This window comes from Thunnus albacares, chromosome 2 (assembly GCF_914725855.1).
Source record: "Thunnus albacares chromosome 2, fThuAlb1.1, whole genome shotgun sequence".
Taxonomy (NCBI): domain Eukaryota; kingdom Metazoa; phylum Chordata; class Actinopteri; order Scombriformes; family Scombridae; genus Thunnus; species Thunnus albacares.
This window is the reverse complement of record NC_058107.1, coordinates 27,457,204-27,483,288: the sequence shown is the minus strand read 5'-3', so window position 1 is coordinate 27,483,288 and position 26,085 is coordinate 27,457,204. Positions and strand designations below refer to the sequence as shown.

Sequence of the window (26,085 nt, the reverse complement as noted above, 5' to 3'; positions counted from 1 at the left end):
CTTTTAAAAAAGAAAAGAAAATACTTTAGTACATATCCAGGATCACTTACTTTCTTTCCACCTCTCTATGTGAAGCACACGTTGGGGGATAAGAGCTGAGGCCATCAAGGCACTAGTTGACTGCTCTTAAAAAACTGGAAATCTTAACTTTTCTGGAGTTCAAAGATTATCTCAAGGCCTGAGCTGTGTGTTTGATGCCTGTGAGGCTGAAGACTGATGAGAGATTTTTTTTTTTTTTAGGCAATTTTGGACCAATCTTCTCTCCAGCAGCCGAAAGGAAAGATGGAGGAGGAGGGAGTGATGATGGTAGGATGAAGGGAGGTTGGTAGGTGCTCCGGCCCTCCTCATAAAGCCCTATTGTGCAGATATGAAGAGAGAGGAGGTCTCTCTCATCACTGTCGTGTGTGCCAGATACAGAGAGATTCACAGATGTGTTTCAGGCTCTGGCAACAGCTCCCCCCAGTGTTTAAGATTAAAGTTTTTGGCATGTTCTGTATTTCTTTGTCAGTGTTGTCACTGAGTTCACAGTTCTGCTCTCAGTCCAGGTGTTCATCCAGGAAAATGAGCTTTATTAACATATTGGTTTCTTGTGTTCTGCACTCCATGATACACAAGGGAGTAAACAAGTGGGAATAAACAAAATAGCTTCACAGGTCATGAAAAAATCAATTGAAATCTGAAACTACTTGATGTCAAATTTCTTTGTTTTTGAAGTGTGTGTGAGCGACTGCAAAAGAGACTAAAAAACAGAGAGTCATAGAAAGAGAGAGTGAGATGGATAGTTGAATCACCCAACATGATCATCAGCCAAGACTAGAACAATGAGTCCCCTGTTCAGTTCCTCTCCTACCTGCCCCCCATGGTTTGTCCCAACATGATCTGTTGTAACCAAAAGGGCAGAACAACAGACGAAACGAGAGAGCGAGGATAAAAAACAACAGCCAGTCTGCATGCTTTCCAGTTTTCAGATGCTTGTTTTAATGAGTTTTGAATCCCCCCTACAACAAAAGCCTTTACATTAAGCATGGACAAAAGGGAGGGGGGGCGGTGTTTATTGCACAAGCTTCATAAAGACCCACATACACACAAACACACACCCGTATACGCACAGCCTCGGAAATACATTGACTTGCTATTGGCTACAGTATGTGGCAGTATAGGGTACATTTTGTTTGGCTAAACAGATGAACATCATTTCTAACAGAAATAAGAAACTAAAATCCATCATTACTTGAATACAATCATTACAGTGATACATATGACTGTTTAAATGTCACTATTGGTGATGCAAGGAAGAACTTCTAATACATTATTTTATAACAAACAACATGATTGGACCTCAGAAATCTCAAATTACCAGTAATATGATTAAGAGTTAAACAGGTTAAGCGGTCAATCACAGATGAGTTAAAGGCACATGAGTGAGAAAATTTTAAGTAAAAACAAACCCTGAATGACACATGGCACTGGAAATGGATGTTCAACAGATTGTGTAGGGAATGTATGTAGAAGAGAGAATCACAGAGATTGAAAACTAATTATAATGTAAACAGAAGACAAATAATCATCCCGTGGCAGGATGTTAGGATATAACTGCACTGCTTCCATTGGAGGGGAAGAGAGGTCTGAGTTTTACTTTGTCTGTATGACTCAGTGTTGTTGGGTCATTTAGACTCACAGTGAAATACAGCAATTAAGTATTTTTTTTTCTAAACATCTTAAAAACACCTTTATACCAGACCTGATAACAGAAAATATAAAACAATCTTGACACAAGTGGCACAAGTTTACAGCACACTGTCTCTCAACCATCTAGATATTTAACATTCAATTTTAAATAAATACATTGATAAAATAGGTCACAATATGAATAATAATAATCCTCTCTTGTTAATATCATTATGCTACTTTTGCATGTTCTTACTCTGAATACACTTTCATAGTTTAATAAATTTGGCATTTGGCACGGGAATAAAATATTCTATACTTTACAATAAAACTATAACCCTGATAGTAAGTTAAATTAGAATCTACATTGTATAAAAATAATCAGCATATTATAAATGTAAAATCATTCTATTAAAGGCCTAGTTATGGAGGTTACTGCAGTTTATATGACTGTAAACTGCAAACTGCTGCAGTCTGGCTCCTCTGGCTTTAAAAGAAGAAACAGAGAGCAACACTAAATCAAGAAAATCCAATATGACACCTGCATACATCAGTAAAACAGCTGTGAATGACAACAAATAATACCCTTCACTGAATGGGGCCATTTTTACAAAGTAGGTTTACAAAGAAAATGAACCAGATAAATTGAAAAAAGGCTCTGAAATATCTGCAAAAATGCTGTTTACCAGCAGTCAACAATAAGTTTGAACATATTTGAACCAATATTCAGGTTTAGTTTCAATACAGACATCAGTATCTCTAGGATGCAGCCCATTTTCCTCTGTTATTTGGTGTTTTTAATCCCACTTTGTAAAATTGACCCTTGGTCTTGTCAGTGCTGAGCAGCAAGCTCTATATTTACCCCAACTCTCCAGATGTGGCTAATACTGAGCCTCTTTTCTTCTCCGCGGCTCCTGTCTATGAGCATCTTTGACTTCCTTGTTAGCATTTGACACTGATCTAAGTTCAGCCTCTTGTCTCATCCCCTCAGTGGTTGGTTTTATGATAAGAGGTCTACTAAACTCAGATCTGTGTCTGAAGCAAGGGAAGCAGGAAGCCGCCACTCTCTATGTACGTCCAGCTGTTCATTCCGTCTTCCAGACTACATTCAAGACCTTCACCACCTCCTCATAGATGATGAAAACTATGGCCACATCCAGACACACACGGCCCAGCCGAGGAACTGTTCCCTTATAGAAACTAGAGATGGACAGAGAGTGAGAATGAATGTTGGCGTTTAGAAGAAGTTACATTTATTGACGCCTAACCAGATGCAGTGGCAGTCAAGTAAAACATAGCCAGATCAAGACATTGAAACATCTTAAAAAATACAAAACATTATACTCAAAATGGATGAATAAATACATTGGACCAAATATTAAATAGGTTCACTGAAGGTAAACATTTACATTTAATTCATGTTCCCTTTTTGTTTTAATGTTAATGCTGCATTAATTCTAAGGATTAACCAAGGCCAATAAGTGTTTAGAGCATAACTGAGAACACAGCGGAGGATCACCATGATAAAATGTCTGCTCTCAAACCAACACTATAAACCAAACCAAACTAAACAAAGTGAAGGTTTACTCACGCTGCCAAGCCTTCGTATCTCAGGATCTTAACAGCACAGTCCAGCGTGCTTTTATATTTATGTGCCTCCAGACCCTTCAGAGAGAAAAAGGAAAACGTTGTTATTCCTAATCAATGTCAGTATGTTGTGACAACGTCAGGACACCAGCAAGAAAACACAAAAAAGAACACCAACGGTGAACCTGCACTTTGATGTATGTACCTGCATCCTTGTCTTGATGACATCTAGTGGGGTGTTTCCAAACACACTGGCTGCTCCTGCTATGGCTCCAAAGGCTCCAGTCACTAAAGGATTAATCGCTTTATTGGGGTTATCACCTGGTGAAAGGACAAAACAGAAGACTCAGCAACAGTAACATGTATGAACAGTCACAGGGTGAGTAGCTGGTGAAATCCTGCAGGCAATTTGCAAACTCTTTAGACCTCAGATAGTAAATGTGTCTAACATACTGTGTCCCAATTAAACACTATGTATCAATATACCTATATCTATCTGTATGTGTAATCTACATTTTCTCAGAAGGTCTTCTGCTTCCCATGAGAGTCTTATTTTATTGTATTTATTTATTTGACAGGGACACTGTTCATTAATAAACAAATAAAAAGAACAGTAAATGAGTCAGTTACAGAAAACCTAAGCTAAAATTATAATAAAATGACATCTTGTAAAATTCATGGAACACATACATGAAACAAACAGAAACATAACGAATACACATCACAGAAAATGCCGACTGACTGAAAGTGCTTCTTTGAATAGAAATGATGAATTCTCTTCTTATGGTACATCTGGTAACCTGAATGCTTGTTCTTTGCATAATAAATGCCTGAAGTGGAGGAGAGGCAGTTTTATGTAAAATCTTATAAACAAGACAAAGATTAACATATTTTACTAAGTTTTCATACCTCAGGAGTTTATGTTTATTTTAAATTTGTCAGCTGTGGAAGCTGTTGGATTTCTGGCCCAAAATGTTAAGAGCAGGTTTATATAAAATTTCAGGTTTCAGTGTAGATTTGTTCACCTATATGTGACAATAATATACGACAATATGTGAAATGTGGAATGATCATAGCATTCATATATGTCATGCCTGTTTCTGTGCTTATTGAGTTTCTAATAAAAATAAAATCAGTTAAATTAAACCTAACTCTTTGGCATATTCTTTGAACATGAGATCTAAAGGAAAGAATCGATCCAGACAACCAGATACTAGTGACTATACTCAGTCACTTGGGTCACTCGGGACTCTAAAAGATTTAATTGACTGAATCTTTAAACACAAATCACTTCTAACATGCACATAAACTAATTTTCTAGCCCCTTTGAGTAGTGTTTTTTCAAAGATCTCTTATAATCATAGACAGACAAACACATACAGCCTAATGCACACCGACCTTTGTACCAGTTCTTCAGAGATGTCATCACAAAGAACCGAATAGCCTGATTGGATCCTTGTTTGAGGACGGTGGCTGTGAGACCCTGATATGTCCCTCTCAAACCTGTGCAAGCAGGAAGACAAAGGATATTTCACATTTAGTAAACAACTTGCTGTATTGATGGTACAATTATTGACACTATTTTCAGCTGCACTACCCTGTCTGACCAGTAGATGTCAGGTAAACTATGAATTGAAGCTGGTCTTTACCTTGTGCTCTGATGATTTCTCTGACTCCGTGGTAGAAGCCTTTGTATTTGGGGTTTGCTGAAGTCTGGTCATGAATGAATTTAACCTTGAGAGATTTCAAAAAAGGGAACAGGATGATTATTGAAATGTTGTTTTACTTTTTTTAAAAAAAAAAAAAAAGCAGATACAGGATGGTGAAAACAGCGCAGACATTATTGAATCTTAATTGACATTTTTAAAAAGACAGATGCATGATTGACAGCAAGTGCAATAGACATCAGCTGGTTTGTGATTTCCAGACCTGATTTATATGGTTTAATCAGTTTTACTTTCTATCATTAGCTTAGAATAGTTATTTATATAAAAACATCTTCATTTGTGTTGAGAAATGAACAAATTATATTTGTTAAAAATATTTATGTGAGGCTTAGAAAACCAGCATTGTATCCTCTTAATGCCCATGTTTATCACACAAAAGGTCACAAATTCACAAGTGTGATGGGAAGATGTTTCATGCATATTTGCGCTGGCTGGGCACCAAGTGTGCATGACACTAAAAATCAAACTAATCTAATCTAAACTAATCCAATTCTGTGCAGTTTATAACATACCTTAACAGTTTCCATGGGACAGACCACCAAAACAGCTTCCATCACCCCGGCTCCGAGCCCACACAGCAGGCCTCTGGTGCTGTCCAGTCGACCAGACTCGTCCTTTGCATGGTTACTGAGGAACTCAAACACCCCAAACCTAAGGAGAACAAAACCAGCAGGGAATTATGGGAAACGTTAATGGAGGAGTGTCCAAAACCGCTGCAGGTCGAGTGAATAATGATCAGAAATTAAAGGATAGGTTCACAGTTTTTCAAGTCTAAAACAGTCAGGTGCTCAAACAGACATTGACATATGTTTTTCTTGCTGCAATCATTCCTCCTGTTCATACTGACCATTAGAAGATCCATTCATAATGTGTTTTCAATGTAAGTGATGGGGGAAAAAATCCACAAGCTTCCTTCTGTACAAAAATGTATTTAGAAGGTCATTTGAAGCTACTATTGAGCTTCAGTTGTCCGAATTAATTAAATCAATTCAATATCTTTCAAAGTTACTGTCTTTTTGTCTGAAGATCCCTCCACTGAAGTGACATTTCAAAAAAATTTCTGATTTGCTCCTTTTTTTTTGGAGCTGCATTTCTCTCCTATGAAGCTGAGACCATTCTGCAATCTGATCAACACAGTTTTAATCACATAAGACATTACATAAAGTAGATAAATAAAATAAAAACACATAATTGGTAATATTGCAAGGGAAGACAATGAGGTGCTTGTATTATGATTATTATAACTATAGCTTATGAAAAAGGGGCCACGTATAAGAACATAACTGCGCTGCCCTCCATCAGCAGAAATCTGGTAGGTGAGGAGGATGTTTAAGCAGATGTAAGACCAGTTTCCTTTTCATGTCTCACTGAGTACAAATAAAAGCAGTATTCATCTCAAGCCAAAAAAACTTCTGTCCGACTCGGATTTTTACTGTTGACAAACTGCTGGAAGTGCACAATGTGCTTAAGGCTTTTATTGTATTGTATTGTCTTGCATGCGTCCTCATTAAAGATGCACCCATAAATTGTCGTGTCTCAGTAGCCAATGAGTGTCCAGCAACAGCTGCCATGGAAGCCAGCCAGCCCAGAGAGAGAGAGAGAGAGAGAGAGAGAGAGAGAGAGAGAGAGAGAGAGAGAGAGAGAGAGAGAGAGAGAGAGAGGTGTGGTTTGTGTATCAGTGCAATCAGAAAATGTTGTGCCAGCGAGTCCTTTGCAAGAAAGGTTATTTATAGATGGAATTGAATTGAAGAGGGGACGTTGCCCGGTACATTTAGCAAAAGGGGCGGGGGAGGACAGACACTTGCTCTTGATGAATGCTTTGTTTTCCTCTCTGGCTTTTCTCAGTCTACCCAGACCGTCTACCTGCCGTCCTCATGGGTCTAACAGAATTCATTTCTTATCCCTCGGCTCATGTGAGTGGAGTTTTCTACTGCAAGATTTTCTTCTGCTCATTAACCTTCCACATCTGTTCTCCTGTCGTCATTCCTCACACAGATTTTTTTGGTATTTGTTTTTGAAAGACTGGTTCCCCACAATTAACTGCCTCCCACTGTCAAGCAGGAAGAAACAACCTATAAAATGAGAATGTGTACTTCCCTAAAGCTTGCTCAGACTTTAAGGAGATGGCATCACACTTAATAACTCACCTTCTGAAACAAACGCTATTCATTAAAAGCTGCTGGAGAGATACGTATATCCTGCTGCCAGGCCTGCTCCTTTGCCAATTTACTCTAATAAGTCACCCTTCCCATTTTGGAGTGGACTAAAGTGGACTAAACTTAACATTTAGAATACGACCCTTCATGCTTTGGCCGACATCCACAGTCAGAGATGAGTCACTCTGGACAGCAGAGTGCTGCCCAATCTTCATTAGAGGGTCTTTCTACAAGGTCAGCTCTGCTGATGAGAAGAGGAGGTGAAGGAGAGGGAATAGAAAAGAAATAATGGAGGCAGACAGGAGAGAGGGATATAGATGTGGATGAAGGGTTAAGGGGAGGAAAAGGTCAAAGGCTTCCTTGTCTATCCCTCTCCTTTCTCTCTGACAACCCAACAGCAGACTGCATGGCGTGTGATGGTGTGCAGGCAATCAGTTAATGGGATGGGAGAGAAAGAGGGTTGGAGTGATAGGAAGGGGGAGGAAGAGATAGGGAGGAAGAAAAGAACGGATCGAAAAATTGGCTCAGTGGAAGTGGTGGTCAGTGGAAAAGTGCCAAAGTATTCTCTATAAATCTAATTTAACTGCTCCCCTCTCAATGGCTTTTAATCTCTCCATCATGTTTGCATTTTTTATTATTTTCTTCACTTTCTTTTGGTTCGTGAGATGATTAACAAGATAGGAAAGCAGAAAAAACATATTTCTGTTCCACAAAACTTGCCTCTAATATTTCATATTTTCTTGTGAATTACTGAATAGGTTTACCTCTTCAGTCCTCTAGAAAGTATAAAATAATAATTTGGTTGAACATCTTGTAACTCATAAACATATTCAAATTGTAATGACGGGTAGATATACAGTAGCTTTGTTAGTTGAAAAGTGGAACCACTGCCCTAAATAACTGAAACAAAAACATATTTAAAGCTGCAACGATTACAACCTTCCCACAGAAGGTTATATTTTTAAACACAATGTAGGCATTTATATGTATTTCTAAATACAATGTAGTCACATAACAACATCAGTGAAAACCTCTCAGTGAAAACCAGCCTTAGAGTAGAAACAATACCACTCTGACTCCCTCTGGAAAGAGTGCTGAAAGCTGACTGACAAACTCATATGTACACACATACACACACACACACACACACACACACACACACACGCACACACGCCCATTGACAGAGTATCAACACAAGTCTCCCTCTCTGTACTCCTATTGAGACCCTGCCTGAGTTTGAGTGGCATCTTTGCTCCGCCTGGCTGGACCTGTCTCTCATTCGTACAGACAGGCTCTACCCTCCAGCATCTCACACTCACACACATACACACACACATACACACACACACACACACACACACACACACACACACACACACGCATGCACACACAAAGAAAGAAAGATAGAGGGAGAGAAGAGATAAAGAAAGGGAGACCAAAAGAGGGTGACAAAAAAAGCATTTTGTGCAGTATTTGTGGAGTGTGTGTGTATGTGTGTGTGTGTATGTGTGTGTGTGTGTGTGTGTGTGTGTGTGTGTGTGTGTGCATGCACTGCACTGTGCACACTTGTCTGTAGATAAATGTCATTGCTGTAAAAGAAAACATAATTATACTGCAGTGTGGCATTTATGCCGTGCATTGTGGGTAATGGACTAGCATAATTGGAGTCTGTGAGTTAGTGGTTCCAGGTAAAAGCTAACAGTGTTCGTTTTATTTCAGCTTTTTTCTGCACACAAATATAGTCTATATTATAACGAGTTGTAATGTTTATTTATTTACTTGCAGTTGTTACTCAAACATTTAACAGTTTTATGTTGTTTCCTGAAATCCGAATGACTAAAAATGAAATATCTTGTATATTTATGTTTAGAGTCTACACAAACATGAACATAATTCTATGTTACTGTAAGATTATGTTTGCTATACAGCAACAGACATAAATACATTTGTTATGTACTTGTTTATACATGTGTATGCATGTTTATGCTAAGGTAGATGTGGAAAGATTGCAAAAAAAACTGGCTAAGCGATAAGCAGCAGGATTTTAAGGGAAATTTATAACCGTGTGTATGTGTGTGTTCTGTTCATGTCAGCTCTGCAAGTACAAATAACAGTAACTATTTGTTTGAAGGTCAAAGGTTACAGACAGATGTAAGACCTCACATCACCTAAAACTGATCTGTTAAGGAGAAATACTGAAGAGCTACCTAGAATTATCAAAAACTGGATCACAAAGAGGAGTTCTACTTTTGTGCATTTTATTGAGTAATTTCTATTTTTTATTTCTAACAGTGTAGCACGTAACTGAAGTTAATTTTACATTTCAAATCAGTTAGTTTACTTTTACCTAAGTAGATACATCCTTGCTAATATTACCTCTGCTTGAGTAAAAATTCTGTCTTGTACTTCTACTTTTTCTATTTTAACACTCTTTTAGAGTTTGTCACATACCTGACTGCAGATTTGGGTATAGATCCATAGAGCAGCGAGCTCAGTCCTCTGTACAGTCCTTTGACACCATGACCCTGTACCGTCTGTCTCACACAGTCACCTGGAAGAGGACACACAGACACACACATTACCGTAAAGCTGCAGTGTGTTGTTGTTCTGACACGTTCTCAGAAGCAAACCTCTGTGCTGTAGAAAACTTTCAGGAATTATTTCTTTGGTAGAAATGAGTTTCAATGAAAGTATTCATAGTTCCACAGACAATACAGTATACAGTATTGTCTGTGGATTATCCACAGTAACCAGGACACTGTTTCTGGAAAGAAATGTTGCTGTTTTTCTTAAAAGAAACAAACAAAACTCAATTCTTCCCCATTGTGAAGGGATGACAGTGAAACTCCCACACACTACAGTAATATCTAAAAACCTGGCCAAGTAAAACCAAAACTATCTGCATGGCTAAATAAAACTCGAGGTAAATGAGAAGATATGTTTTTGTGATTTGAGTTAACTGACCCTTTACATAAAGAAGATCACAGCTGCTATAGTAGCATCTGTCTTTTCAACAGGATGGTGAATGTAGTGCAGCTGTTTTCTGCCCTGTTTTGAAGGTAATACACCTGCTATTTTTAAATGTGATGAGAGCACAGACACCTGAAACATCTGTCCTTTATTTCTGGTGCACTGCCAGTTACAGAAAACTGCTGATGTAAATGTTTACGTGGATAAAAACTAAAACCACATATCGAGGGAGATGCGGATGCTATTTAAATCTAGTTTCTCATCACTTAATGGGCCCCTAAAACCTTGATATTACCTTGGTACCAACCTTGGTATTCCTTTAAACTTGCTTCTTCTCTTAGAAATATCAGTCCAGTAATTTATGTTCTGCTCGCCAGCCAAATGCACAACTGAGCAGAAAAAGCAACAGCTGTCTTGAGTGCTCATTAGCATGATATCCAATCCTCAGAGCTGCAGCCAACTTTATTAGAATCTGTGTTTGTGTTTGTGCACACTGGTATGCATGGATGGTGAGTGTGCATGTGTGCACTGGTCTGTACTATGTCATATAAACAAGCACAGTGACAGCCTGCCAGAATCCCCAATGTACCTTGGGATGATGGGTAATTAGATAATGAGCTCCTGAGAGAGGCAAAGAGACAGGATGACGAATAGATAGACAGAGACAGAGAGAATAGATAGATAGATAGATAGATAGATAGATAGATAGATAGATAGATAGATAGATAGATAGATAGATAGATAGATAGATAGAGGCAGACAGATAATTAATGACAATAATTTAATTGTTGGCATGTACTGTACATTAATAAACATTTTAAATATCCTTACATCTGCTTTTAACTACATTATAGTGTGTTATGTTTATATACTAAATAGGGGGACTTAGTGAAGTGTTACTGTTATTTCTTATTCGAATTCAATTAATTTGGTGGTGGAAGACAAATACCAAAACTAAATGGAGTCAGCAAAAATGTATAGTTTGTATGAGTTTACATTATAGCATCCTGAGGCAGGGGTCCATTGTTTTCAACAATGTTTCCAGAGTTTCCACAATCCTATTGTTGTTATACAGTTAGTTTTAAAGAAATTCGGAGGTGGTCTGGGCCGCATACTGTATGGCTACATTCTTTTGGCAGTGTGTACTCAACTGTGTCCTGAGCCACACTGAAGGGCCGCCTACTCAATTGACAACCTCTGTCAACCTCTGCCGAAGTATGTACTCTTTTATGGAGAAGGGTCAAGCCGCAGTCTTGCAGATCTACAAGACACACCCGCTTTACTACAGGACACGACACACCCTGCCTGATATTGTCACCGTAACAGCATGTTACACAACACACCCTCCTGCCCCTAACCCTAATCATCTCACTGCTCATGTATAAACCTAACCTAGTGGGTGTGTCATGTAGTAAAGTAGATGTGTCATGTAGATACTTGAATCCTACTTGCATTTGCGTGTCAGCTGCATCATATTAAAGTGCAAAACAACAAGAAGAAACCACAACAACAGGCAAAATGGATTCTCGTGCATGGAGTACACACGAAACACACTGTCTGATTTCCATTTATTATCCATAATAAAGTCTCAATCTTCTTTTTGTCCTCTGTTAGGACACTAAACTGATAACTGCTCTTTATTAAAAAAGGACAGATCTCACAAAGTATGTTAACTCTTGTAGGTGATCACATCTAAAATAAGGAAAAGACCTACTGCCGTTTATATAAACAGCTCTCCCAACTCTGGTAAATTGGTTTGCCTTGACTTTACTATCAGTCAGATTAATGGAAACATGTTGGTTTAACTAATATTTCACTGATATTTAGTGTGAATTATTACCTCAGTTTCATTCAAATTTGAGTCAGGGTTAATTTTTTTCAATATAAGGGAGCACTATCAAAAATATTCTCTCACATACGCATCATACTCACCTATTCCTCTGTATTTGGGCGGGTTGGCCTTCTCATCCAGCTGTAACTGTGTCTTGACATACTCTGTGGGGAAGGTGATGCAGATCTCTATGCCACCTGCAATTCCACCTGGAAACACAGAAATCAGAGCAGATTTAGTTTAATATAAAGAACACGAAAATGTGCATAGATGAAACTGGAACTTATCAAAAAGTGAGCAGTGAAGAATGAAAAAAATGTCACACTGGTCAGGCAGCTTTGTTGACTTACTGACTAAACATCCAGGCATACCATATCTGCCTGGCTGCAGCCTTACCAAGATTGAGTCAGTGCCACATCCCCTTATGAATTACAAGGTGGTGCCATTACGTCATGGATCATTACAGTGACTCCACAAATGGCTTTCCCTCCATAAACATTAAAAGCACTGCTGCCGAGGGAGGAAGAGTAACGAGCTGCGCGAAGATGAATCAAATGCTGCCACAGCTAAACTACACAGCGACTGTGCTGTCTGAGGAACGAACAGTCATCACAAGAGAAGGTTGTGTGAGGAAATTTTGCTACCTGTCAAATGTGGGGCTAATTTCTAAACCATGCATTTAGTGTATGACTGTAACAAGTAAAATATACAGTGGGAAAATCAATGAATGAAGGTGTGAGTGGCTGCTGCAGGGTTTGGCCTGAAACCAGCCACAGTCGATGAGTTGAGTAGATGAGGACAAGTGTCCAAAAGCAAAGCTAACGGACAATACAGATGAGTCACAAGGGAAGGCTGGAGGATGCGGAGAAGGCTGACATTAATTAAATTAACTGCACAGCCTGCAGGGAGGGGCTCCATTACCCAAGACCCTCCATTAACTCAATGACACACACACAGGCACACTGTGCTCACACATCATGTGGTAATAGACACAAGCACACACACACACACACACACTCCCATGAAGAGACAAAAGAAATTCCTAAAATCTAAAGTAATTCTTCTGGATAATTATGAGGAACATTTTACTGCACATTATGTACATTTGTGCCAAGTCAAGGAACCCGAAATGAAACTACCAAAAGACCACAACAGACCAACAAACGGGGAGTGAAAAATTGAAATGCCTTTCTTTCATCTCACACTGGCCCAAGGACAAGTGGTTTCAACAGAAAGTGGTTGTGATTTTTTTCTATTTCTGGGAATTACCAGCTGTGATTAGATGTTACTATATAGTTATTGAAGCAAATACAGTTATTGCCACACTTTAAGCTCAGATGCAAAAGTTTCATTTAAAAATGTTTCCAATGTGTAATGTGAAAAATGTCCATCTTAAAACTCAACTGTGTAGAATTGATGTGATAAAGCATCCTTCAAATCATTCACAATGCGTAAGCAAGCAAGCAAAGTTTATTTATACAGCACCTTTCACAAACACCAGTTACAAAGTGCTTCACAGTCAAAGAAATAAAATAAAATAAAATAAAATGAAGTGAAATAAAAATAAAATAAAATAAAATAAAATAAAAATAAAGAAAAGCAAAGACACCAGATAAAATACACAAGTAGAGCAGATAAAATGGACAAGCTAAGATAAAATAGCACATACTACCCAAATGCCTGTCTGAACAAATGGGTTTTTAGCTGCTTTTTAAAGGAGTCTACATTATCCAAGGACCTTAAGCTTGTTGGAAGAGTGTTCCAAAGCTTAGGGGCTGCTGACTGGAAGGCATGATCCCCCTTAAAATGTGTACGAGGTACACTTAGAAAGCCCTGGGTGGAGGATCTAAGAGCTCGACTAGTGGTGTAGGGGTGCAGAAGGTCACTAATGTACTGTGGAGCCTGACCATGTAGGGCTCTATAAGTGAGCACCAAAATTTTAAAATGAATTCTAAAATTTACTGGGAGCCAGTGCAATGAGATTAAAATAGGAGTTGTATGTGACCATCTGTTGGATTGTATCAAAAGCCTAACAGCAGCGTTTTGGACAGTTTGTAAACGTTGTATGGAAGATTGGTTAAGACAAGTAAAAAGAGAGTTACAGTAGTCCAAACGTGATGATATAAAAGCATGTATTAACATCTCCATTTCATTTCTTGATACCACAGACCGGAGTTTGGCTATGTTTCTCAGGTGAAAGAAATATGATTTAGTTAGCGTCTTAACATGCACTTCAAAACTCATGGATTGGTCGAAAATGACACCAAGATTGTGCAGGCAAGACTGGGAGGATGAAGATAAGGCACCAAGGTTCTGCCTGATTGCTGACTGAAGATTGTCAGGGCCAAAGATCAGGACTTCAGTTTTGTCTGCATTTAACTGCAGAAAATTGTTTGCCATCCAATTCCTAATTGCATTTAAACAGTTAAGTACAGAGAGTTTGTGAAGCTCATTAGGTTTAAATGAAAAGTACAACTGGATGTCATCAGCGTACATATGGTAGGAGATGTTCTTGAAACTGCTGATGATTTGTTCTAGTGGCAGCATATATATGGAGAATAGAATGGGTCCCAAGACTGATCCCTGGGGGACACGACATGACAAAGCTGCAGTGTCTGACTCAAATTCACCTACACAGACTGACAAAGATCTATCTGTGAGGTATGAGGAGAACCACTCCAATGAAGTCCCAGAGATGCCCACCAAGTGATTTAGCCTGTGGATCAGAATGTGATGGTCCACAGTATCGAACGCTGTGCTAAGGTCCAATAATACTAGAACAGAACAGTCTCCGGCATCTGCAGCCATTAAAATGTCATTTGAGACCTTCAGGAGAGCTGTTTCAGTGGAGTACAGTTAAACATCGAAATAAGGTTATTTCACCTGTTTCTTTTTCAGATCAACTAGTTTCAGAATTTTGTGCAGAGATCTAACTTATCTTGTGTCTTATTTCAAGATATTGACTCTGATTTTTTTAGAAAAATCACAATATAAGGAAAGCTGCATTGAAGAAAACCGGCAGAATTTTTATTTTACTTAAAGAAAAATAAGTCTTGAAGGCTACATATGAGTCTTATCACCTGTAAGGAGATGTTTTATGCAGTGTATTCAGACTAAAAGTCTAAATCATTTCTACACTACAGCCCCAGTAAAGCAGTGTTTCTCTTATAAACATGCACATGTGTCATTAAGCTCTTGTTTTCTCAGTGTGGCTCTCCTCGTGTCACTGCTGCCAACACAAGCTTTATCACTGCGGCACCTAGAAGCAGGGTCTCTACTTGAGATATAATCATATATTTAACCCACGGTATATGTTGGACGACTTAAAATTAGCCAGTGAAATACCAAAAAGTTCCATACATACTTTAAGGGGACATAGCATGCACATTTCCAGGTCTATACTTTTATTCTGGGGCTCCACTGGAATACCTTTGCATGATTTACAGTTTATAAAAAACTCTTTATTTTTCTTATACTTCTCCTTTATGCAGCCCCTCAGTTCAGCCTCTGTCTGAAACAGGCTGTTTTACCTCCAGTCTCTTTAAGGCCCCTCTCCCAATGAACCCACTCTGTTGTGAATGGTTAGTTCACAGACGCTGCCTGACTCCCAGCGGCTCCGGAGGCTACATAAACAAACAATAATCGTAGGATTTCATATCTTTTTCTCCTTTACTCAAAATGTCAACTTCTGAAATACATCTTTACGTGTTTGAGCCGAAATCTGATTCCAAAATATGCGAGTGGTCAACGTTGACTGGTAAGAATGGGTAACTTTTAGCAGTCAGAGGGAGCATTTTTACATACGTTAACTTCAAGTTTTGGAACATTGACCATGTTTAACATCTGACATTATGACAGTATATAAAAGACAGAAAATCACAAAAAGCATGTTGTTTCCCCTTTAATGTACAAAACATTAGGAATGTCTTTCTGACTTTGGGTTGCATCTCAAAGCCCAAAAAGCCTCTGAATCATCTGCTTCTCTCCACTTAAATCTCCTTCACTGTGAGTAGATGTGATTTAATACAGGAAATCAATAAGGGAACATTTCTTTTACTTAAGGCTGCACCACAACTTAATATACTAATTTATTGTCTCTCCATATCATTGCATTGTACGAGATTTCTAATATCGAAATGTTGTGGTTTACAACTTTTACATGTAAATCTATTGTAAATTAAATACCTGAGAATGTTTATTTTCTGAAAGTTTTATTGTATTTTGGTCCAACTAAGCATTATATTCATTCATACTAATTTTATCCACTGTGTCAAACATGATTTTGAGTTTTTCATTGACTATTCATTGAGTACTTTTTCGTTAATTGGATTCACCTGATAAGCACACGTAGTAAACAGTAACTAAGCTGAATCATGACGTTCATGTGATCACACGCACAGTGTTTAAGTGCCAGGCATGTAAGCTGTAATTCCTGTAATCCTGGTGAAGTAGTGAGTAAACGTGGCCTCCTGAGACGTAACAGAAATCACATGAGCTTTACAAACGCTCTGTTCTAGCCGTGATGATCCGGGCTCAGTGGGTCAGTGTGTCTTGGGAGAAGAAGAAACAATTAACCTCATTCATCTGTTTTCAGCCAAGACGAAGCTGCCCGTGAAAACCAACCAGCAGCCACTCAGATGCAGCAAGTCAGTAACAGATACAAACACAGCACACATGATCAATCCTCATCAGACACACAGTGCCTGTGAAGGAAATGAAGCTTGTTTGTCTTCTAGTCCATTTTGCAGCAGTACACACACACACACACACATATTCGCTCAAACATTTACAGGTGACAACTTAAATGACTCCAGTAGAGCTGCCAAACGTGGGTTACATGAGCAAAATGGCCATTAATCTTTATCTTCACAGGCTCGCTCTCCACTTCTGTTCTTATTTTTTCTCTCAGCAGCACCTTCCTTCCTCCCTCCTCATCATCCAACTACTCTTCTCCACTCTGTGTCATAAAATCAATGCATCCACATAGATCGCTGACACTTACTATTACACGGAAAAGAAATGGAAACGGCACTGGAGCAATACTCAGAGTGAAAAACAGTGTAGTGCCTGACACAAAGCTGCTTCCTTACAAACATGAAACTTCCACAAGCTGAACAGCAGTTTAATAAATCAGACACAGAATGCAAAAATTGATGGACTGTGTAAAAGGTACCACACTGACTCTCTGGCCATAAAAAGTAAATTTATAATTTAATTGACTCACTTTAGACTTCACAGCTGGGCCCCAGCTCATGCTGCTACCCCACAGTTTATACAATGCAGGGCCAAAAGTCTGTAGACACCTAGCTGCAGGGATTTGCCCCCCAGCCTTAGTGAGTTCTGGTTGATGTTGGATGATACAGCCTAGCTTGCAGTCAGCGTTCAGGTTCATGCAAAAGCTGTTGGATGGGGTTGAGATCAAGTTCCTTAATGCCAAAATGGGAAAACCATGTCTTAACCTGGCTTTGTGCACAGGCGCCTAGTTGTGTTGAAACATGAGAGAGTGCATTCTAAACTTTTGCCACAAAGTTGGAAACATACTATAGTCAAAAATATAATTCTCTGCAATAGCATCAAGATTTTCTTAAATTAGAACTAAGGGATCTTACCCAAGCCATGAAAAACAGCCTCAGACCAAAAGTGTGTGGACTAGTGCTGCAACTAAAAATTATTTGGATTCATCATCAATTGGTCTGCCGATTATTTACTCAATGAATCAATTAATTTATTTGGTCTATCAAATGTTGAGACTAAAGCCCAAGGAGGCATCTTCAAATTGCTTGTTTTGTTCATCCAAAAGTCCAAAACCCAAAGATATTCAGTTTACATCACATAAGTAGAGTTGCAATGATAAGTCACAGAAACATATTTGCCAACTACTTTGCCAATCAATTCATTATTTTGCGTCATTTCTTTAGAAAAATTACAAAAAATCTCTAAATCCAGCTTCTTAAATGTGAATATTTTCTGGTTTCTTTAGTCTTCTATGATAGCAAACTAAATATCTTTGGGTTGTGGACTGTTAGTTGGGACAAAACAAGACATTTGGGGACCAGAGAAAATAGTGGACAGATTAATCAATAATGAATATAATCATTAGTTGCAGCCCTACACATATGACAAAGAAAAGCAGCTAATCATCACAACTGAGCAGGTGGAACTATGCAATATGTGGCATTTATGCCAATTATAGATCAATGATTTCAGCTCTGGTGTTCATATACTTTTGGACATATAGTGAATACTGTACATGCACATTCACACACATGCATGAATGTAAGATGCACAAATGTACAGCCACTCGTTCTCCAATACAGAGGCACAGAGGAGGCCAGGTGAGCAAGCAGACAGCTGACAGGGAGGACCAGTTTCTGAAATCTTGTCCTGCCTGCTTCAGTAACTCTAATGAGCACCCAACACATCTGGTCCACTAAGAAACTTCCTTTTTTAAATAGAACTGCCACTCTAGCACGGCCCGTGAATGTAACGGTTTCTTAACATATTTGAAGCTACATTTCCTTTAAAATATTGTTTTTTTTTGTCTGGCAGCATAGTCGACGGTTCGGCTTGCTGCCTTGTAGAGTAGATGACTATAATTTTAAGCACTGCTGCTGTAGACCCACTTTTAATTTGCAGTGCTGCCATTTTTGGCTAAGTTCAACTCAAACAATAAAACCCAAAACAGTCAGCAATGTGTATCCATGTGTGTATGCTTGTGTGCATGTGAAAATTAATAAGCAGTTTTGCAGCAGAATCTATTATTCATCCAGATGTTCTTTATTTAGAGTATTATCTCACTTTATATTCTCTGGAGGGATGAGGATGGGGGGATAATTTGAGGGAAAGATGTTATTACGTCCATATCTCCAGTCCAAACATAGCCGGAGGACTGATGTACTTCAAACACGAGGTGTCCTATTAATAGACTTGTAATATTTCTGTTTTCCTCACGCAAAAGATGAAAAGAATTATTCATCTGACGTCTGGCCTTTTACGCTTCCTCTGTCCTGAACAACAGTCCCCAATGCTACACTGATGCTTAATTACAGGAGGGATGTTGATTAATTTTACATGGGAACTGCTTTAACTGCTTATAAGCCTGTAGCATGCAGATTATACAAAGATTTACATGAACAAGACAACTACATTCAAGTTGTTTTGACAGTGTGTACAGTTGTAGACAAGCCTGATCACACTCACTTCAAGGGCCAAACAAGTAGGTTTCTTTAAATTGACATAACTACATTTGATTACCTACCTGGATTCACTGAGGGTTCTTTTTACTACAAAATTAACTTGGAGAGGCAAAACAAGCTTGTAACCCAACATACAGCATATATATATATATATATATATATATATATATATATATATATATATATATATATATATATATATATATATATATATATATATATATATATATATATATATATATATATATTCAGTCTGCTTTTTAAGCATCTTTAAGCATAGATTTAAGCATGTTAAGCATTGATCTGCATTCATAAGCAACAGCTGTAAAAATTTCAAACCCTGAAACAAAGAATAAACAACCATAGATTGTGTTAGATTTGACAGTTTCCTGTCAAATCTAACACCCTGAAAACCATACTATCACATGACTACTTGAGATAGGGGTTGCTGGTATTGATGAACCCACAGAGAATTATCACTCCACTCCACTGTCGCCCTCAGCTCTACGCAGCTTTGTAGCATCTTTCAGTTTATTGTTTTGGTTTTACGGCCCATGAGGCCGAGTGTTTTGGCTCACTCTCACTGCTCTTGTAGTGTCATTTTCTAAAAAGCCACCGTACACTACCTAGCCAACACTGGACAGCAAGCAGACAAAGTTAGCGACTAGCTGGTGAACATAGTGGAGCATTTAGCAGCCAAAGAGCCAGATATTTCCCTCAGGAGTTGGTAGAGAGTAAAACAACCCTGTCGCTCCTAAGAAAATTGATTTTCAGGGTCTTTTGGAAACCACCTTTCACATTGTGGACGTTGGAGTGTATTTGAATGTACCAGTAAAGCACTTGCTTGAAAATGGATTACCACACTGTGATTACATAACTTTGACAAAAGATGTTGGCAGCAAATTGTTCACTGTGATGGATCACCTATCACCAGGCAAGTTTCAAGTCTCTTCAAACCGTTAAATGAAAGGAAAACAAAGACTGACTGGAAGGTAGACAATCAATCTAAAGACAGAATGCTTTAGAAAAGGGTTGTTTAATATTATGTCATTTATAATTACTGAGATAAAATATGAAAAACCACCGCTTTGGATCATTTATCAACCTCTAAAAAAAACGTAATACTGAGGTATCCGTCCTATATTATAAATTTCCACACTCATTTCTACATTGCTAGGTGTTTGTGTGTCTGTGAAAGCAACATCTAGTTGACAAGCTGTTAAGGTGGGGATGGCTCAGGGGTGAACAGAGGACTGCACTGTGATTTATTATCTCGCCTCCTGGTACTCAGGGTCTGGGAGCAGCAGAACAGCGGAGGGGAGTGGACTATGTGCGTCGCTTGTGACGCAAGGAAACAGGGAGTAAGCGCTCATTTTTGACGAGCCCTCTGAGCCTGAGAGGAGACAGCCACTCAGAAGACCTCACTGGCTGCCCTGAGGCTGGAGCGAGAGAGAGTGACGGAGGGAGGGAAAAGGAGGCAAAGAGAGCAGAAGAAGTGGCATAAAACAACCCTTGTCTCAGTGGAAATTCAGGAAATCGAGATATAAAAGAAACTTTCTCTTGCTCTCCATCCCTGACCGTGCACCCTCCTGAGCAGACGGGTTGTAAATGAAAGCTACAACAGTGCATGAATGCACAACAGCCAGTGAATCAGGACCCATTTATCCAGCTCTCTCCCCCTCAGGCCTCACACAGAAAAAACTCGACCTCTTTCCGTGTCTCAACTTCAGTCATCACCAGTGGCTGCTGAGAGAAGACTTGAGTTGACCAATGGGAGCAAAAAGAGCTCGCAGACCTCTAAAAGCTTTAGAATTGTGCAATGTGCACCCCTCCTCCCCAAACACTGTCTATGTGGGCTCTCTAATGCATTAAGCTTTGACCTTCTACTTCTTGCTTTGTCTACTTAGAGCCTTCGGGCATGTACAAGTGATTCTCTGCCTCCACATAGACATACCGCTAACCATAACAGATAAATCTGAAGTAACATTAGCATGTCAAAGCACTGGGAGGGGTGTCAGTTGGATTTATGATCTGCCACAGCTGAGTGAGAAGATTTTTTTTCATCCTGACACTGTAAAGTATCAGCCGTGGTTTTTGACTCAGGTCAATGAGGCAGTTTATCTATCGCTGAGTCATCCCAGCAAAGCTCTGAAACATGTCCTTTCGTCAGACTACACACACTGACACAAGCTTTCATTTCCAAACCTCTGAAAGACAGTGAGAAATCAATGCTTCCTCGTCAGTGAGGCCTGGAGGAGAGTCAGAGACAGAGAGGATGCAATCGCTCCGCTGTTGCAAAACTGGACAGACAGGCCTGAGACGAGCTCAACCACACAGTGGGGTGAACAGGGAGCAACACGGGGCCGAATCCAGTCAATCAGGCTGCCGGCAGCTGATGGGGGAGGGGAAAGGTCTCGCCATGGGAAGGTTTCCAGTTCTCAGCAGCTGATAGGACGACATGACTCAGGAGAGGAGATTTTTTTTCCATTCACTCTACTCGCCATAAAATCATGAGCTCTAAACACTTTTCCAACTTTATGATCCATTTTTTATGCTTTTGATACAATTCAAACCATGTCAGTGTGTGATCTTTAAGTTAGATTTAAACTAAACTTAAATTGGAAAATCACTAATTGTATGAAAACAGAAGTAACAGATTATTATAAGTTGTTTGTTTTTTTTCCCTCTATATTCATTATTGTAACTTTACATGGACACAGTTAGACAGATTGCTTTCAAATCTAAATTAATTGAATTATATAAAGCACTTTGAATTTCCATGTGTATGAAATGTGCTGTAAGGTTCTGTAACCATTGAAATGAATGAGACAAGTACATTTAGTTTGAATGTATGAATGAATAAAAGGGAAAACTAGTTGTTGAAGTGCTGTTTAAACTGTCCATCAGTGTTTGAATTAATTTTGTTATTACAGTCAGATAAGCCAACAGTTATATGCAAACTAGGTGCCTTTTTAAAGAATGTTTTACCTTTGTTCAAGTTATTTTTGTTGCACTTCATTCCTGCCAGTGTTTTGTCATTATTGTATTGTGTATGTTGTTTTTACTCCATACCATGTGACCCTGATCTCACTTTCATTAGATCAAAAGGGGTTAAGCCACTGATGCTAGTCGCTATGTAAATCATTAACATTAGAGTGGCAATGATTAGTTCATTAACAGGAAATTAATCGCCAACTATTTTGATCGAATTGATTAATTGTTTTTAGGGCTGTAGTCTCCTGGTCGACTGGTCGATTAGTTGGTCGATATGCTCTCGTCCAACTAAATTCTCATTGGTCGAATAATCTCTGTGTTGCTTTCAGAAGAAGAAAAGTGCTGCATCAGTAGCCTTCAAGGATTTATCCATTATTTCCTGAGGCGGGAGGGACAGACAAACAAATTACCTGTGAAAACGGGGGTGTTTTGAATACACAAGTTTGAACTCGCCCAACCTAATTGAGGCTGCTAGGTCTGACTGTACTCAATGTTTACTGAGTGTTTACTGTACGTACTGAATGATTACTGAACCAGCGTTTCTCCTGCAATAATATGTATGTAATAATAGTTCTCAGTTTGGCAATAAATGTACAGTACAGACTGTACTGTACCCCCCCCCCCCCCCTCCACACACACACACACACACACCTACAGCCCTAATTGTTTCAAGTCATTTTTAAGAAAGAAAAGTAAGAAAAACTATGAAACTCTTTGGTTCCCGCTTCATAAATGTGAATATTTTCTGGTTTCTTTAGTCCTCTATGATACTAAACTGAATATCTTTGGGTTTTGGACTGTTGGCCGGGACAAAACATGAAATTTTAAGTTAGGATTTGGGAAACAGCCATCGATATTTTTCACCATTTTCTGACTTTTTAAAAACCAAATGACTAATCGAGAAAATAATCCACAGCAGATTCATCGAGAATGAAATTATTCGTTAGCTGCGGCCTTAATTGACATTAAATAACATAACAACCTGGTTTTCTTCATGTAAACGCTTATTAGATCCCTTCATTTGGCATCCGCACAAAAAGTTCATTTTCAATCTTCAATCAAAAGGAATCCATCCAGAACGATGAAATATTCAGCATGAAACTGTTGCCAGAGCACAAGGCTGAAATCAACAGCATGCTGCCAAATCTCAGCATGTTGCCTCAATACAAGAGCACCTCCAAGAGCCTCTCAAATCAACTGGAGCTGCTGCCCCCCGATCATCAAAACACATGAGAGGGTCGAGCAGCAGCAGAGGAAGGTGGGAGTTTCTGAACCTCAGCGGGGATAAACCCATGAATCACAGAAATGGCTCAAACAAGCATGACTGAAATAGTCAATCAATTAATCAATCTGTTCTACTGTTTCTGTCATTCATCAAATAAAAATACCAAACCATTGCTGTGCACAGCATCTAGGCAATGATTTATATCAAGAATAAATTGGGTTTTTTTGGGTGGGTTGAAGATCAAACTAAAGTCTAACTAAAGCTGACAAATACTGTCATGGTATCAGAGAGCAGAACCACAAACTAACATTACAGTTTGAGAGAACAATCAAGGTCCATTTAGCAGCTGTTCAGGAGCTTTCAATCACATCATCAACAGATGGATTTTGCCCGGTCGTCATGGAAATTTTAAGCCAACACGTACAAGAAACCCTCGATGAAAACTGGAAATTTGAACATCTACAATTCCATGAGAACTGGGCTGACGAGGATCATGTGATATGGCAAAAAGCTCTATAAAAGCTACTAAACTGATCTTGTACTGAGACTGTCTTCTCAGCAGCTGCATCCGAGGTTAAAATGAACTTTGAGCCTCGACATTAAAGGTGTTGTTTGTTATCTGCTCACCATCACACATTAGCTGAGACCTTTCTGTGAATGTCTTCAGTGTCCTCTACCCTGCTGCATGCATCACTCTGCTCTAATAGCATTATGTGAAGTGCACTAAGAGGTGATCTTTAGATTAGATAAAATCACATCAGTGCAGCAGCTAAAGATCCCAACCATGACAAAAACAGAGGCACAGAAGAAGAACAAAACTGCTTTCCTCTTCTTAAACACTGAGCTCTGAAGGCCTTTTCCTTTTTGCTTCAAGGGTCACAGGGGTCAGTGTAGTTTAAGGGTAAGTGGCAGTAGTTGATGGAAAATGACAGAACTCTAAAATCTAGTTTTACCAGCTCTATGTCTATGTTTAGAAACTGAAATTGCAGCTCACACAGCTCCACAAATCCCAGTCTCTCAGAAGCATGAAGTGAAATGTGTCATTTGAAAGAGAAAGGCTCTAATTAGGCTTGATCCTTGCAGCAACATTTAAACAATAATAAACAAAAAGCACAATCTTGTTTTTTATGTTTTGTATTAAAGTAGTCTACATGGCAAAGTGTTTTATTTGTGGTGTTTCAAAATGATATATATATATATAAACAATATTCAAATATTCTTAGCCTGTTTGTGGACACAATATGGGATTTCAACATTTCCTTAAATTGCAGGCTAAAGACTGGACCTAAGAGTATCTCCCTCATTATAATGTGAAAACAGGAAGCTTTATGTTGTTTAAAGGTTTTGTCTTAATACTATCTGTCCAGTATTTATGACACTTATTCGCTCCGATGCGCACCAGAAACAAGCAGAGACAAAGTATTTACCGCTTTATCCAGCTGTGATACCATACCATTCTTCCTCGTATACACAGTGACATTTTGACCAACTCTGACTTTTCCGCAAGACCAAATGTGATGAACTTACCTGCCAGGATCGCCTTTCCCGGGTGAGTTAATTTCGCTTTCCCCGCCGGCGCCGCTGCCGCCAGACAGCGCGGTCTGTGAAACGGGCTAATAAATGTGCCTTTTCCCTGCATTGTTACTAGAAAACACACACACTCAAATCAACGCTGAGCTTTTAAAATGTCGTGAGCTTTATCTTAAAGTGGTTGGGCTTGCAATTTTTTTTTTTCAAGTCGACTGGAGCGCGCAACACATGGACCGCCGCTGCCTGGTGCGCTTTCCTGGATGCAGGTGATCTCTGATGCGTCCGGAGACTCTGGCGGATCTCTCTGTTGACAGTGGGCGGATACTGGGACTGTCAAGGAAGTTGGGATTTTCTATATCCAATATCTGTTATTTGTAACCATGGTAACTCTGTATCACGACAATAGTACGTAAGAGAGCAAAGCAAACCGGAAGCAAGAAGGGGCGGACGAAAAGGTGTATCCGTATCCTGCAGCGTGGGATTTGGCAATTTCACCTGACAGCGAGTGAACTGAAGCGATCACGGAGCCTGGTCTGTGATAACGGATAGTAAGAGGCACACTCCGGGTGTTTGTATGAGCGCAGGGTGAGAGGAGAGCGGCCACTTTTGTGCCACAACAGAAGAAGGGCGGGGCGCAGCCTCTCTCTCTCTCTCTCTCTCTCCGCTCTGTCTGGATTATCATATGAACGCATCTCAGCGAGGAAGAATAAAACCTGATTCCCCTGTTATTAAATCTTTTACTGCCAAAACCTTAAGCATTGCCCAGTGTGCAGCAAGCAGTAATAGGACAGCCACACCCTTCCCACACAAAGAGGCTGCAGCTCTCACAGGGACTGAAACCATCAATCAGGTCTGAGCAGCTTGGTGACCAAAATGTCAGTGTGGCTATACCAAAGTATGGAAGTAAATATATGTTGCGTAATGTTCACCGCTATAAAACTCCCCACCCAACCCCCCAAAACACACAAACAATAGAGGCCGAACCCTCTAGAGCAGTGGCTCTCAAAGTGGGGTTCAGGGACCCCCAGGGATAATTGATAAATAATTGATTTTCACTATAATTCCATTTATAAGTGACACAATGACAGAATGTATGACTGTTTTGGTCATGGGTTTCATATACTTTCTGTAATAAAAAAAAAATCTTTGTGTCCATTTAGGGGTCGTTGACATGAAAAAGTTTGAGAACCGCTGCTTTAAA

General features: G+C 39.2%; 1 protein-coding gene across 2 annotated transcripts; it reads right to left on the bottom strand.

Moving 5' to 3' along the window:
* Positions 1-954: 954 nt before the first annotated feature.
* Positions 955-25,907, bottom strand: si:dkey-178e17.1 (tricarboxylate transport protein B, mitochondrial). Of its 2 annotated transcripts, XR_006407699.1 has the most exons (10): positions 24,882-25,907; positions 12,041-12,148; positions 9,590-9,689; positions 5,495-5,633; positions 4,905-4,989; positions 4,654-4,758; positions 3,461-3,576; positions 3,260-3,333; positions 2,531-2,868; positions 955-2,155 (listed from the first exon to the last, which is right to left on the bottom strand). XR_006407699.1 is itself a non-coding variant. In XM_044376212.1 (9 exons), the coding sequence occupies exons 1-9, from the start codon at positions 24,991-24,993 to the stop codon at positions 2,754-2,756; spliced, it is 954 nt and encodes a 317-aa protein (XP_044232147.1). In that variant the 5' UTR covers positions 24,994-25,907; the 3' UTR covers positions 955-2,753. The 2 variants fall into 2 exon arrangements, 1 of the variants encoding a protein (XP_044232147.1); XM_044376212.1 differs by having other exon boundaries at positions 955-2,868.
* Positions 25,908-26,085: the final 178 nt, after the last annotated feature.